We start from the raw sequence: 16131 nt of genomic DNA, 5'->3' as shown, positions 1-16131 counted from the left end.
ATACAACTGTGCTGCAAAGCTAACAAGAAAGTAATAATCCCAGAGAAACTTAAGAAGAAAGAAAAAAAATACTTTGACAAAGTCTCTTGACGAATTTCCGTGCAACAATCAGTTGGCAATCTCTGGTGACTCCAATGGCATTCTTATCATTTGATCTTGCGCAGATGTGAACATATAACTTAACGACACAGAAAGAACAGTATGGGAAGCGAGTTATAGGGGAGATGTCCAGCCACGTTCAGTCTTTATTGGAGTAGGGGAGGGGAGAGAGAGCTCATCCCCTGTACGCCCCCAGTAACTCCTCCGATAAGTCATTGGCCTATAAATAAACCTCGCTGGTTATTACATAGAACTACTGATGTCATGCCAATGATAGCCGGGCCAGCTTGTCCCAGACTCGTCAAGCAAACGGCGCCCAAACACACTTGATGTATCGAGTCTGCTGCCGTCACAGTCGTGACAACATTCATTCTTACACCATCGACGAGTTCAGAACATTCACAAGCGGGCGATCGGATTTCTCCCCATGTGGAAGGAGAGTTAACCGTGTCATTCAGCAATCATGGCGTCAATGAACTCACTCCTAGATTCAGTTGTTTCCGACGAGGTGGAGTGTGCTATTTGCCTCCAAAGGTTAGATACTCCTCGTATTCTGGCCTGTCTCCATAGTTTCTGTGAGAAGTGTTTAGAGAAGTGTGCACGAGGCCGAAAGGACGATTCTGGACAACAATTGCTGAAGTGCGCCCTGTGCAAAGAACTCACTGTACTACCTGAGAATGGCGTGCATGGATTACGACTCGACTTCAGGGCTACGCGACTCGTCGAAGCACTCACAGAGAACGAGATAAGGGAGAGGAAGTTGGCGAGTTCGGCCCACCAGTGTGAAGCCTGTGGCTACGCTCACTCGTCCGAGGACGTCCCAGAAGATAACCCATTCACCTACTGTCGAGAATGTTGTCAGGTTCTCTGTCAGCGATGCTCTTCTGCCCACGCGGGCCTTCGGATGACGCAGAATCACACCGTGGCCAAAATTTCAGACTTGTTGAATGGAAGGGTCACTATTCAGAGTAAAGACCATTCCGTTCTGTGCCCAAAACATGCCGATGAGAAGCTGAAGATATTTTGCGTGACCTGCCTGGAACCCATTTGTCATGACTGCACGCTCATCGACCACAGCCGAGAGCGGGGACATCAGTTACAGTTCCTCAAAGACTTCGTCCCAATAATTCGCGAGGAGCTGAGCTCAAGACGCGGAGAGGTTACCGAAAAGTCCGAGGAATTCGCAAAATTTCTCAGCTTACTTGACCAACTGGAATCACACATCATTGACCACAGTAAGAAAACTAGCAAAAGCATACAATGTGCCGTTGAGGAGTACAATACTCGAGTCGAAGAGTTTCACTACCAGGTAGAACGGGAAGGGTGTGACTACCTGGAAGAAAAGAACAAGCAGCTCCTGCAGTTGAGACGGAAAACCGAGAATATGAAGGCGTTAGCTGAGAAGAGTTTACTGATGACTCAGCAAGTGTTGGAAAACGAACATGATCTTGTAGGAATGGCTTCCATGTACAAGAGCTTGCGGGAAGCTATGGACAGGGCAATAGCGGAGAAGCCGGACGAGCAGAAGTTGAGAAGCATCAAGAAATCTGTAGACCGTTTGCATTATCACGTAACCCCCTTGGAGGCTAACGTTGGGAAGATCGTTGTAGGATGTAACTGCAGAGAAAGAGGAACTGTAAGTATTTCTTGTAAAAACGGGCCAAAAGATTTGCAGTTTACGCGAGACGGGCGTCTTGCTGCCGTGGTACAAGGCGAGTGCGTTGGTGGCAGGATGGAGACTGTGTATGTAAAAACTGGTACCGAAACACACTACAAGATGGAAAGGGACACGAGCAAGCGGTATGATACGTATTACAGTAGCAGAAGCAGTGCGAACTATAACTATACCCCTATCGTTTGTGATACTTACGAATCTAAAGAAGTGAAATGTCCTGCTGTCTTTGCATCTATAAAGGTGACCGCAACGGGCATCCCTGGATGTAGCACCTTTGCCTGGAATCGCTGGCTGCCCACATTGCAGTACGACAGCATCAGGTGTTTCTCCACACTTTCCAGTCATCGATTCATTCTTGCTACCACTGACGCCAAATTGCATCTCCTGGCAGAGAACCTGACAGAAATATCGGGAGCACTTCCGGTGAAGAGAAGCATATCTGGTCTGGCTACGGACGGCGAGGACATAATTTATGCATCGGACAGAGATTATCGACGAGTTTTCGTCCTTCGAGCTGATGGTAGCGTGCAGCGTACAATTCAAACCGGTGATCTGTCACCGACTGGGGTAGCGGTGTCACACGCGAGGCCGAGTTACGTTGTCATTTCCCACGAACCCGCCACTGCGAGCGTGCTCGATTTCAACGGGAACGCCATATGCTCCATCCACGATGACGAATGGAAGAAGGCGGTGGTAGGCTGCGATGTCCACGGGCTCGTTTGCGTGCTATGGGCCGACGGAAACGGCAAAAAGACGCTGCAGAGGTTCACCTTTCAAGGAGCGAAGGTCGACACGTTAGTCGAAAAGGAAAACCACAGCTTGAACGACCTTGTGTTGGCTGTGTCGCCAACGGGTATGTTTTCAGCAGCTGTCTTGACGACCACTGGTGTCGAGGGAAAGATTACGACTATCTCACCTCGAAATAAATGATCGTATTATCATAACGGTTCTTTTTTAAAGTTTTGCCTGATTTAGGTAGAGCTATCGTTTTGCCAGGTTCTCATTGATTTGTATGTCTCATGTATAAGAACTGCTTATCTAGTGGTATAGATGAATAAAAAGTTCATAATGCAGAACAGTGTTATATACCTCATTAGCAGTTTTAAGATGAACATTACTCGTTCGATGCTCATAAGGCAAAAGGATTTTATTTTCAAGTCACCTATGTTATCATGAATAGAAAGTGTATAAATGAATAAATGGCTTGTATAAAGAATTGATGGGTTCTCAAGAAGGAAGTGAGATTCTTTTGTTCTGCCAAGGCAACTTGACATAGGAGAAACTTTATCAAAACATGCAAGAGCAAAATGACATGACGAAATTTCTGTAATTGGTGATGAAGTTTGAATTACTTTGCTGATTCCTCCTTACACAAAAACAAAAATGCATGAAAGTTTCTGTTACCCCCCCCCCAAAAAAAAAAAAAAAAAAAAACAGTCGTGAACTAGATGATTCTGATTTTTGCTTTTGTCATGGTGATTCATTCAAATAGTTGCTCCATATACTTATGTAGACATTTCCAAACAGTCCAGCACTATGTTACTACCATGGACCAATATTCCTCGGAACTGTTTTGGAGAAAACTTGAATTCAACTGAAAAACAAAACACACACAAAAATGACCAGTATGCGTTATCGTCCCCCCCCCCCCCCCTCCAACCAGTATCATTTTAGAGTGACACCGTGTTTCTGTGTTCTTTTTCTTCACAATTCGACATTGGATAAAGCCAGAGTGTCGAAGTATGTATATAAAGAAAGGAAAAGAGATAAAAGTGATAAAACTGTGACGAATCTCCCGGCTTCTAGCGCCTACACATGGTTGTCAGATAGATTTTGTTGAATCCGCTTTCCCTGTGTTGTTACTGTAATAATACATGTATATATTGGAGAAGACCACACAGCGAGTCAGCAGCCCCGTATTACGTGTCTATGAAGATGATTTGGCAATTTTCAGTGTGAAAATCCTAAAATTGTAATGTTCAGAGTCCATGCAATGCCTGTGTGAAATAACATTGTAATGATAGTGCGTGCTGAGTAGGCATGCAGTCTTCCATAGTTCCATTTTTAAGAAAGTTGCTCTCAAGTTGTTGTTTTTTATTCAGCCTGTGCTTTTCGAGTAAGTATTAATGTTGTGATATCAAGGATCATTCTGTTACTGATGTTCTACCAAATTTGGTTGCACATTTCAATAATGACAGCTGGAGTTGTTGGTAGTAGGTCTATTAGAAATTTCAGCTCCTCATTCTGAGCTCGCTGTACCGAGATACGAAGATATCATAATACGATAATTACCCTCTGTGATCATGCGCCATCAGAGTAGTGTGGATTTACTGCAACTGGAAGACATTGCCGTCCTAAATGATGCCTGTTACAGCTACAGAGTGGCTGTTACAAGTGCCAACGTATTGCTACTGTATAATAATTATTCCCTAAAAAAAGATCGATCTAAAATATTCACTCTTAGAGAAGTGATTACAAATAAAGAGTGAATTTGGAGTGAAAATGTTCATTTTTACTCGTTTTAGAGTGACCTCAGGGATCACTCCAAAATCTTCAAGTGATCCCTGAGGTCACTCTAAAACGAGTGAAAATGAACATTTTCACCCAAAATTCACTCCAATTTCACTCTAAATTCACTCTTTTTTTGTAATCACTCCTTTAAGAGTGAATATTTTCAATCGATTTTTTTTAGAGAGTTAGCTCTTGTCCACATTGCTGCTCTCCTCCCAGGAGCATCTGTAAGTGGTAGGATGAGAATTTTTATGTTGGTTGATCAGCATGTGCGCGCCTGCAAAATGGCGACTGGCTATAGAGTGCTCCCTATAGGGAGTGGAGAGCGAGCACAAAATAGCGAGCTTTAGATATCAATATATTTATTATCATTACTGTTATTATTATTATTATTATTATTATTGTTATCATTATTATTATCATTATTATTATCATCATCATCATCATCACCATCATCATCATTAATAGTATAGTAGCAGTAGTATACTAGTATACGTGAGTGAATGTACATTCACTCACGTGGTTCGAGTACATCATGAACCCTTCGACTACCTGAAATCTTTTCATCCTATCGCTTTCCGTCATCCAGTAAACATTTCCGATCTCTTTCCAAAGCTGTATGTTCCAATGTTCAAAGTTAAGACCATGGAGCAAATTGCTTCACCACTTATGATATAACCTACTTTTAATATTCGTAATACAGAGACTGTATATTATTATGATCTCTGAATTACGTATCAAAAGTTGGAAACAAATACAGCGCTTCGCGTTTATCCATGACTTGTATAGGAAACACGCGCATTACTTGAGCTTGATTGGTAACCAGTGATACGTTGTCCTTTCCTCTGTTTGACAGATGTCAACACAGCATTCTCATGTATAGCTTTGGTGATGACGGGAGAAAGAACCGATGCATGTGTCAGTGTCACGGAGTGACATGCGTAAGAGTGTGCTGCAACATGGTTTTGCTACATGCTAGTCATCGACATAATTATACAAAATTAAGCATATAGAACGTTGTAAGTACGTTTACATTGCCCTGCGGATTGCAGTGCGAAAAGTGACTCTCAATACCGTCATATGACCTTATGATATACAATTGTACATCCTATTACTTAAAGGGGAAGGCTAGTAACTGATCAGTGGGAATCAGTGGAAATGCTGGGAGATGATTGTTCCAATCCTTATGGGATTTATTCAAGAGTTAATTGTATATCTATTGTTGTGTGAAAATGATTTGCTTCAGAATGGTCTCATATTCAAGTAATGTGCAGTTTAATGCTTCCAGGTTAGCGTCCCTGGTCAGTGACGGAGCATTAATCTGCACATTACTTGAATATGAGACCGTTCTGAAGCAATTCATTTTCACACAACAATAGATATACAATGTACTCTTGAATAAATCCCATAAGGATGGGAACAATCATCTCCCAGCATTTCCACTGATTCCCACTGATCAGTTACTAGCCTTCCCCTTTAAGGAACCTCAAGGAAACGTTCCCAACATATCATTATCTACATTTTCAACAACATTGAGAATGCGCCTGGTTTTATGATGTTGTATACGTTCAGTATAGCTCTCCAATAAGCAGATGAAATAATTGCCATGTTTTAGGCAACTGTGACTGCGATGTACTTCTTATGTCTGTATTGTATTCGTTTTGACAGTAAAACCGTTAATATTCTCATGATGATGCAATAACAAAATACCGACGTTGTATGAGTATAGATGATTGTCAGAATACTTAAGTGAAGACCGGTGATGATGAAGGAGCACCGTAATGGTATTATAAGTGCGTAGAACTCTGGCTTTGTAAACAAAAGGTTATTGATTCGAATCCTGCTTGGTACGTTCATCCTCAGACAATTATGTTTTGCCCACAATGTTCAACTCGACCTGGTTGTGGTAATGGGTTCGTGCCAATGATGGAGTAACAATAATGGCAGGGCTCCGTGGCACAGCAGCGTTAACACTGAAGAGGCCAAGCCATTACCATTTTTATACCATGCCATCAGGAAATGTCACTCATTGTTTTCGAGTTAGCTTTTAGGACCAAACTACCAAAGGCCCACTCCAATTAATGAAAAACGAAAGCTTTTGTGGTCATAATCACTGTCATCAGGTGATATTTTACGACGTTTCAGTAAACTTAGACCATGGCTAATATTCCATTTGTATCTACATCCAATGCACATGGAGCTGTTTCTTCCAAACGTATGTACAGTATGTACCAGTCAAAACAGTGATAAAATGCATGGTTCTCGCAGTAGGTCTATAGTAGGCCTACATCTCTACAACGTGAGATTACAGTTTCACAATGATTGGCAAAATAGAATTATGTGTTTGAAAGTTTGGTACAACCACAAATGTGTTAAGTGTTTGCATTCCTTGAAAAAAAAAGGTTTAATTTGGAAGGCTGAAACCCTATCTCAAAGGGCAAGAATTCGGGCATTTACACCTGACCTGACCTTTAATCTTTGACCCTTGCTCTTGACCCCACCACTCGTGCCCACTGGCCGCAAAGTGCATGACAATATTAGTATGTAACTTAATTGATATTTCTCCTCATGATATACAGTGTATACTGGTCTTGCTCCACTTGTGATGCTTTAAAAGCTCTGCTTTTAAGCAGTCCCCTCCACTTTTAACAACTTTTTTGTTCAGTTTTTGTCACGAAATTTACAGAATTGCATCACAGTTCATATTCGTTGTTTTTGTTTTTTTGACAGTGTTATGTTATTATTATGTGTATTCAAATGTTGTAATTACGTGTTGGAAATGAAATAAAATGAAATGAACGTTATCCAGTAAATTGCATTCGAGATGGCGTCCTATTTGGATGTATACCATCATGCCATGATTATGACGTAATGTAACATTTAATCTGCTCTCGCCTTTTTGTGTGGTTGATGATGAATACCCCTATCATGCATGGGTACAATGAAGTGCTGTATCACAAGATAGAACGCGCATCGCCATTAGATATAGGATTAATTACAAACGCAAGGATTCAGATTGATCTCGTGCTTCCTTTATGTCACCTTACCAATGGTTCCATGAAACAATAATTACACAGGAGTTTGGATGTGTGTGAGTGTGCGTGTGTGTTTGTGTGTGTGTGTGTGTGTGTGTGTGTGTGTGCGTGTTGTGATACGTATAGGGACCAGCTGGGGACTGTACAGTACTGGTTGAGGGAAGGGATTCATGTTTTGAACATTTCTAAGTGAGATAATGAGAAACCTCTTATGAAATATGAAAGAGCATGTAATCTTAAGAAGGATTCAACGTTTATTTGATGAAAATTGTTTTTGAAATGGCTGAGATATCCAAAAAAGTGATAATAATAAAAGGCGACAGGCCACAACTTTATTAGGATCTCTTTGTTTCACCTTGTTTTTGGATATCTCAGTTATTTCAAAACCGATTTTCATCAAATAAACTTTTGATACCATTTAGAATTGTATGCTGTTTGACATTTCATAGAGTGGTTTCTGAATATCTCGCAAAACATTAAAAGCTAAATCCTCACCTCGACCAGAACTGTACACACCCTTTAACTTTGGATGTACAAATGTACATGTGTATTGGGGTTTAATAATACATCCCGTATTTATGAAATCCTATTAGTAATTTCATCTATAGAATCAAGTGACCAGACATTGCTATAAATGATGTTGAAAACAAAATGTCACTGTAGAAAAATGGGCTGTATCTGGACGGAATTCATGATATAAAAGTGTATAATTGTTGTGCATTATACCATGAATGTCGTCATCCATGTAATGTGTTCAATCAATGATTTTTATCGATAGCGTGGGTAAAGTGTTATATTGGTATCTACCTGATAGACCATTGGAGGATCGTCTGTAATTTTGAAACAATTCTATATAAACATTTGATGTAAACACTTACTATCAACAATTTTACTACTTTAAGAATTCGTTGGAAAGATATTATATGTATATATATATATATATATATATATATATATATATGTATATGTATATATATATATATGGGTGTGTGTGTGTGTGTGTGTGTGTATCGAGGACTGATTCAAGCAACTATGAAATTACATGGATTCCTCGGTCATTTCTCGGTGACAGAAATTGCACTGGTTTCTTTGGGGTGCACCTCACCAAAGGAATACTATTTCTACCACCTCGTAATTCATAATTCAAATCATAATGTTTAAACCACAAAATTATGAGACTCGATATTAAGGAAATTTTAAGATAGTGTCGCGTTGTCTTTATTTCCTCTTCATTTCAGGCAACATTACTTGACTCGATGTTAATTTCAATGGAAAAAATCCCCGAAATGGAACAAATAAATCAATTGATAAAAATGTCATACAAATGAGAAGTCGATGTAACATAATTTTATCGCTCTTTTAACACTGGTTAATAAATGCTTTGAATAATACAATCATGAATAACTATGCGAACGATATATCAGCACTCGCATCCGATGAATATGTCTATATGACTGTCTATGTCCACAATGATAAACGCTTGATATTATAGTGAGACACTAATTGTATGCAAGTGAATCTGTACGTATTAATCTAGGGCGCGTACAGTGCCCTCCCGGCAGTTATAACAAACAAGGTTATAACGAAATTCCATTCTCGTTAAAACGAAGTTGACATTCAGGTCTAAAAATTCCTATCTAGGCTCTATTATATCTTCATTTTTTACTGTTCGGCTATAACGAAATGTTGATAAAACGAAAGAAAACTGCCAGTCCCGAGGTCTCCGAATCGTTATGACGGAAGTGCACTGTAGTTGTACTCGTATTTCCAAGTTGGCATCAATATTTGTGATGATGATAGGCATCGGCCAAGTACATATCCAATTCAATTCAATTCAATATATTCATGTCATAAAATCACACATAAAATATTTACATAGTGTGTGAGTCAAAGGAGGAAATCATGCAAAAGCCTTGGGCTTGAAAATGGAGATTTCCTTTACAATATAGTGTAAAATCACAGTTTTGAATGAAACATATATATATATATATATATATATATATATATATATATATATATATATATACATAGTATTGGAACAAGTTCACGCGGTTGACTGCAGGTTCATCCGTATTCAGTGCAACTCTGAGTTTCATGCAACCTCCATGAGGCGCAATCATCAGGCGATTCCGCCTGATGATTCCGCAATTATACTGCCTCGAAAATTTAACGTTTACAAGTCCTTGAATAATGCAGGGGTGTGGGCAAGATTGCGGGAGTTTGTACAAAGGCGAATGGCTTTCTTTTGGAGGACCGTTAGTCGATCTAATTGTCGCTGGCTAGTCCCTGACCAGAGGAGATTACAATAGTCTAAGTACGACAAGATAAAGGCATTGTAAAGTATGAACAGTGTATATTTCGGGATTAACGAGCGAAGCTTGAACAGCATACTAAGTGCAACACTTATCTTTCCATGGACATATTCTATCTGGTTATTCCAGGACAACTTTTCGTCAATATACACCCCTAAAAAGTTTATTGTGGCAACCTTTTAAATTTCATTATTATCAATTTTTATAGAAAGATTTGGATAAAATTGTATCTGTCTTCTGGATGATTGGAAAATCATATATTTCGTTTTACTAATATTAATTTGTAGTTTATTTGGCTTGAACCAGTAGCATAAGGATTGCACTTCTTCATTAACAATTTGGTAGAGCATTTTCTGATCAGAATGTGAATATAATCATCAGCATACATTACAAAATGAAAAACTTCTGATGAATTGATAACATCGTTGACATAAATCAAAAAGAGAAGAGAGCCAAGGATACTACCTTGGGGCACGCCATAAGATACGGGCATGAGGTCCGACTTAGCACCGTTAAAGATGGTGTATTGTTGTCGTCCACTTTAATAATCAACAAACCAAGAATGAGGCACACCACGACTACCATAGTGTTCTTGTGCAAGCTCAGTGAGTCAAACGCTTTGCTCAGGTCAATGTACATAGCTAAGGGAATTTCTTTGTTTTCCAAGGGATAAAATGACTTGTTCCAAGGTGTGTAACAATGCTGTTTCGGTCGAAGAGGAGGGCCGAAAACCAAATTGTTCTTTTATGAGAAGGTTATTTTCGGACAAATACTTGTACAAACGTTTGTATACAATGCGTTCAACTATTTTGGAGAAAGAAGAGGAGAAATTGATCTATTATTTTCTATCAAAAATGTATTATTCTTCTTATAAACAGGAATTACCTTTGTAAGTTTGAGGGAGTGTGGGACCTTACCTGAACATAGCGATTGATTACATATAAAAGCCAGGTAACGAGCAATATAATGAATAATTTGTTTTACAAATTTAGAACTAAGACCATCATGACCACATGAAATCTTACAATTCATGTCTTTCACAATTTCAACTATTTCCGACTCATTGGTAGGACAGAAGAATATGGAAATTGATGTTTTTGAGCTCAAATAATCTATAAAATGCTTCGGACAACTTTGAATGTTTTCTGAGATTGAGACTCCTACATTCGCAAAATACTGGTTGAAAACATTTACTATAAATTCAGATTTGATACTTCTCCCCAAAATCTCATTTACAATTGTCCATGTTTTACAAAGGTTTGATTTATTTCTTTCAATCAAGTTTGCAAAATAAAGTTGTTTTGATTCGCGTAGAATCATATTCAATTTGTTTCTATATTATCGTCTATGTACACAACTTCATTCTTACGTGAGGGAACATGAATATGTTTGTAATATAACATTGATTGACTTTAATATTCCTTTTGTAACCCACGCCTTTTTTACATAATTTTCTGATCTTCTTGAGTGATGCACGCTGAATAACATGTTTATCACAAATCTTGGTGTAAGTCTCAAGAAAAATATCATACGAGGAGTTAACATCACTCCCATTCTCAATAAATGACCAATTGACCGAGCATAATTCCTTTCATATCAAAATTTTCATAAAGTGGCTTTTGATAGTGAATTTCAAGCCTGTACTGTTGTTGGTGCTGTTTGTCAAATTTTGTAAATTGAAAAATTGGTAAGTGGTCAGAAACATCAGAAAAAAAGGATCTCTGGAGTCGTTGGTTTATCAACAACGTTGGTAAATATATTGCCAATACTAGTGTATGTTATGTGTATATTAAAGGGGATGGCTAGTAAGTGATCAGTGGGAATCAGTGGGAATGCTGGAGGATGATTGTTCCAATCCTTGTGGGATTCATTTAAGAGTACATTATAAATTGTATCTATTGTTGTGTGAAAAATTGTTTGCTTCAGAATGGTCTCATATTCAAGTAATGTGCAGTTTAATGTTTCCAGGTTAGCGTGCCAGGTCAGTGACGGGGCATTAATCTGCACATTACTTGAATATGAGACCGTTCTGAAGCAAATAATTTTCTCACAACAGCAGACATATAATGTACTCTTAAATGAATCCCACAAGGATTGGAACAATCATCCCTCAGCATTCCCACTGATTCCCACTGATCGGTTACTAGCCATCCCCTTTAATCATCGGTGAAAAAAAAGAGAAAACAATAATAAAGTCGGCAAATGTAGCGTTACTTACAGGCGTATTGAATGATATAATAACGTGCACAATTACTGTGTGGTCCCGTCCAACACATATAAAAATTCAAATTGCAAGTGCACGAAACAGTTCCACAAGTTCTAATTCAAGAAGACATAGGCAATGAACAGTAAATGATGGCGCCCCACTATGGTTTCTGCTTCGAAACCGCATAATTTCATATTCAAAATATGCTAATACCAATCATACAATATACTACATGTGTAAAACTTCTAAAGAAGGCGGGTCCGCATGAATTTCTGTCTGTAGATAAGCATGAGATGGCTCTACATGCACAACTCAGAGGGATCGACGGAATGAAACATTACTAAAGCCGGTTCCCTGCTCTGGTTTTTGCTGTGAAATTAGCCGATATCGATTACACATTGAAAAAGCAAGTGATGTACAGGGAGTTACGGTGTAGGTCACCTTGTAGGTACAGTGGGAGTCCATAAATGACAAGAAAAAAAAAAGAAAAAAAAAAAAAGGTCTTCAGCTAGTCTTTCTCCTTCCACTTCCGGGTTTTTTTAGCTGACAAGCAAAAAAAAAAAAAAAAAAGTCATCAGCGTAAAAACAAAAATCAAGGTCCCCATCTATTTCTTTCTAGTGCCACTTACGTAGTGCCGGGGTGAAAGAAAGTGATGGTGGGGGCCAAAAGTGGTGACACCTTATGTATTCCTTTGCATGAAGCAAAAAAAAAAAAAAAATCGATATTTTTCATTGATGCTGTTTTTAACCCTGCACGAACTTTACCTAAAAATTAACTTTAACCTCATTTTGATATTTTCAATGCATGTATACCTCTTCTTATAACACTTTGATGAAAATGAACAAAGAATTTGTAGAATAAACACGTCACAGTCATAATATTGGTAATCATCCTATAAAATGGGCTCCACGCTCGAGTGAACATAACACAACCTCCCTCACTGTCGTAGTGTGTAAAGCCCCGGTCACACAGCACTCCACGTCTAAATCACATACAAAAAATTATGAACATCTGGTGGACGTGGTCGTAAGTGGTAATTTTTTGGTCAATTTTGGTTTGGCCGTGCTTTGTACGGGGTATGGCCGTTGGCGGCTGTTCCACTGCTGAAGCACTGCCTAAGCACGGCTTACCACGTCTAGCCACGTGTATGTACGCGAAAAAACAAAATCCATTTGTCCGTGATAAGCCGCTAAACACACGCTATTTCCCGTGATACCAACTCGTAACACGCGTCAGATGACCGTGCTCTGTCCGTGAGAGACCGCTAAACTTTTTGCGTCTTACCGCGTCTCCCCAAGTTTCAATCTCTGCCGGAACACGGATTATCACGTGTGTTTAACGTGTGTTGCACGTCTGTACCACGTGTCCCACCCGCGATTGTCCGCGGAATAAAATTTTGAGCAGTTCACAACTTTTTACCGCGTCCGACGCCATTCCGATTTTTTCCCGCGTCCTGCCACGTCTATAAATCGACCGTAGCTCGTCTTAAACTCAACATCGACGGGAACAACATCGTCTGCTTCACGGGAGACCGCTTTTTGACGTGTTTTTGCCGTGATTAAGCCGTAAAGCGCTGTGTAACCGGGCTTCGAGGCATGCTGTTGAACGCCGTGTGTTTTGATTGATTGATTGATTGATCAATCGACTGATTTTGATTTATTTCCATTTTGTGTTAACAAGGAAAAAAACGAACTTAAGTGAATAACAATAGTTAGTACTATACAAGAACGTTTTTGTCTTTTTGACTTAACAAATATGAAACCTAATACCTAAGTAATTATTGAAACACATACAATCATGTATTGTAATAACTTCGAATAGCATGATCAGAGGCTTAGTATTAATCAGATCTCTGCACAAATTACGCAAACTACTAATTACAAGTTCTGACACTTCGCGAACATCGCAAAACTAATGACTGAGTATAGAGGTTTCAAATTCTGCACGAGCAAAGAAAATCCGCCATTATAATGACAACCAGTAGTTTTTACTTTTCACACACGCACACACCCACACACACACAAAAAAAAAAATAAAGTATAAGGTCTAAATTAATATCTCTGATTGGAAGTTTTTATCTTGCACGAGCGACAAAAAGTTGTGATTATTACTCTCTACTATATTATGGATAAGAAAAACACATACAGAAATAATTTCTTAAAAAGAACAAAATCGTCTGATCAGTAGTATTTGAAATCTGCACAAGCAATGAAAAACATTATGATCATGGGTTTCATAATCTACTCGTTGGCTAGTTCCTCGAATAAAATGCTGAAAAGTAAAACAGCTTCATGCCGAGTAAGCAAAACATGGGCAGCAGGTGTTCTAGCAGTTTCCAATTTTGTTTCCTGAATAGTTTGATGTGAAAAAAAAAATGCATTATCCAATGTGAAAGTACATTGCTTGACCGGTAAAGTCTTCATGAGATACTTTCAGGCAAGTTACATCTTACGCCAGAAAATCTAACGAATGTCACAAATTTACGAAAAACGCATTCGTCTTTGTTGTCAGAGGTTTGACTTCCATCCAGGAGAGCGCGTTTGAGGGGTTCCTGTTCAAGTAAACGAAGTAGAGCCTACCGGCATTTCTGTCCAAACCAAGATCGGCGCGCTTGCAAGGGTTATTATGTGTACATATGAGAAAGCCCTTTGCGTCTACACTAACAAAATAGGAGGGACGTCTCATCCTTATGATTTTTTTTCGGGAAGAATCGGCGTACTCGTATATATACTCTTCTATGAATGGGATTTGTTTCATAACGATCTCTACGACGATTTTGCTTTTTGTTTCTCCGTGAGGAATTCGTAACAACGGCGAGGAAAATCTATATGGACGTTTTTCTTGACTGAAGGTGCGAATGCATCCATGTTTCCTATCAATTATAGCTATATCCCCGACTGTCATGTACACCACGTCTGCCACTTCTCCAGCAACCTTTGTCACTGCCCCAGACTTGGGGTTCACGCAGAAAAATTCTGCAGTCTTTAAATCCAGGAGAACATTCTCCTCAGAAGGCAAGAGTTTTATTTGGGGCGCACTGGTGATGTCTTGCAGAGCCTGCTTGTCCTTAAAACTCCATATCTTCATTTCACAGCCATCCATACTTCCTACACTTTGTAAATCGTTACCAACCGAAAACTCGACGGCTTTGGTACCTTTCACCGCGCGACATACATCAGTAGTATCAGTAATCTTGTTGACAAGTTCAAGCAGAGTTTTTCTCGCACGGGAACCTTCTCTAAATATATTTTGTTCATTGGCGAGGGTGTTTTCAGCTAGGGCTAACGTTTCATTTAGGTAACTAAGCTCTTTATGTACGTATGTTGTGGTTGGAGAGATAATCAAATCTTTAATGGCTTTGGATACCTCATCTATCTGGCTCAAGAGCTTGCCTCTTTGCTCTGCAATCTTTCTAAACTCTTTTTCCATTTCCTCATTGTTAGCCCTTCTCCGCTTTTCCTGTAGTGATCGTAATTTTTGCATTTCCTCCTCCGTTTCTCGATCAATATCTAGATTTTTCGCATGTGCGTTATCCTGTACTTTTTTCTCCATCTCCTCACATCGCTGTTTTACTACATTCACTTGTTCCTCTAGATGCCTTTCCATCTCATATGTTGCCTTGGTGACTGCAGCATCAGCTCGCATCAGTTTTTCCCTCTTTGTCAGCCCCTTGGCATATAATTCTTCAAGGCGACCTCTCTCCTCCTTGGCCGCGTCTTCTACAACCTTCAATGAGCTACAGCTCTGATGATCTGCTACGATGCAAGGTGGGCACACGGCGATGCAATGGGTGCCGCAAAATATTTCAGCACGTTTCCCTTCGTGCTTTTCACAGTACCACACGCCCTCTTTGTCGACTAACCGGACAGCCCCCTTCCTTGTCTTGACTTGCGCACACTCTTGGCAAAGTTCCTTTGGTTCGTTAACAAGGTAGGTACCCTCTGTCTCCCGTTGACATCCCTTAGCTTCACACAGGTTCAGTTCTGCCTCAAAGCTGCAAGCCATGATGATATCGGATCTGTGTTAAACAGTATGATATGAAAAATACATCAGAATTACTTAAGTGAACTGAAATCAGTGTATACCAGCTCTAGCCAATGAACATGTTACTTATAAAATGCTTACTTCAAGTAGAAAATATATTACATATTACTTTGGCAATGGTAATGGTAATGGTTAATTAAATGAAATTCGTTTGCTTCCATGGAGAAAGTTGAATTGCCAAATTTTCTAACTTTTCATTCTGTAATAACGTGCATAATCATACAATTATTTTTCGATTAAAATGTAAA

General features: G+C 39.3%; 1 protein-coding gene across 1 annotated transcript; it reads left to right on the top strand.

Moving 5' to 3' along the window:
* The first annotated feature begins 562 nt into the window (after window positions 1–562).
* On the top strand, window positions 563–2704 carry LOC139711382 (uncharacterized). The gene has a single exon (XM_071623268.1). It carries the CDS (start codon window positions 563–565, stop codon window positions 2702–2704), a length of 2142 nt encoding a protein of 713 aa, XP_071479369.1.
* Window positions 2705–16131: the final 13427 nt, after the last annotated feature.

The sequence above is a fragment of the Diadema antillarum genome, unplaced genomic scaffold (genome assembly GCF_040938485.1).
Source record: "Diadema antillarum isolate AM-2024a unplaced genomic scaffold, OU_Dant_1.0 seq00001653_RagTag, whole genome shotgun sequence".
Classification (NCBI taxonomy): domain Eukaryota; kingdom Metazoa; phylum Echinodermata; class Echinoidea; order Diadematoida; family Diadematidae; genus Diadema; species Diadema antillarum.
This window is presented reverse-complemented; position numbering and strand designations above follow the sequence as displayed.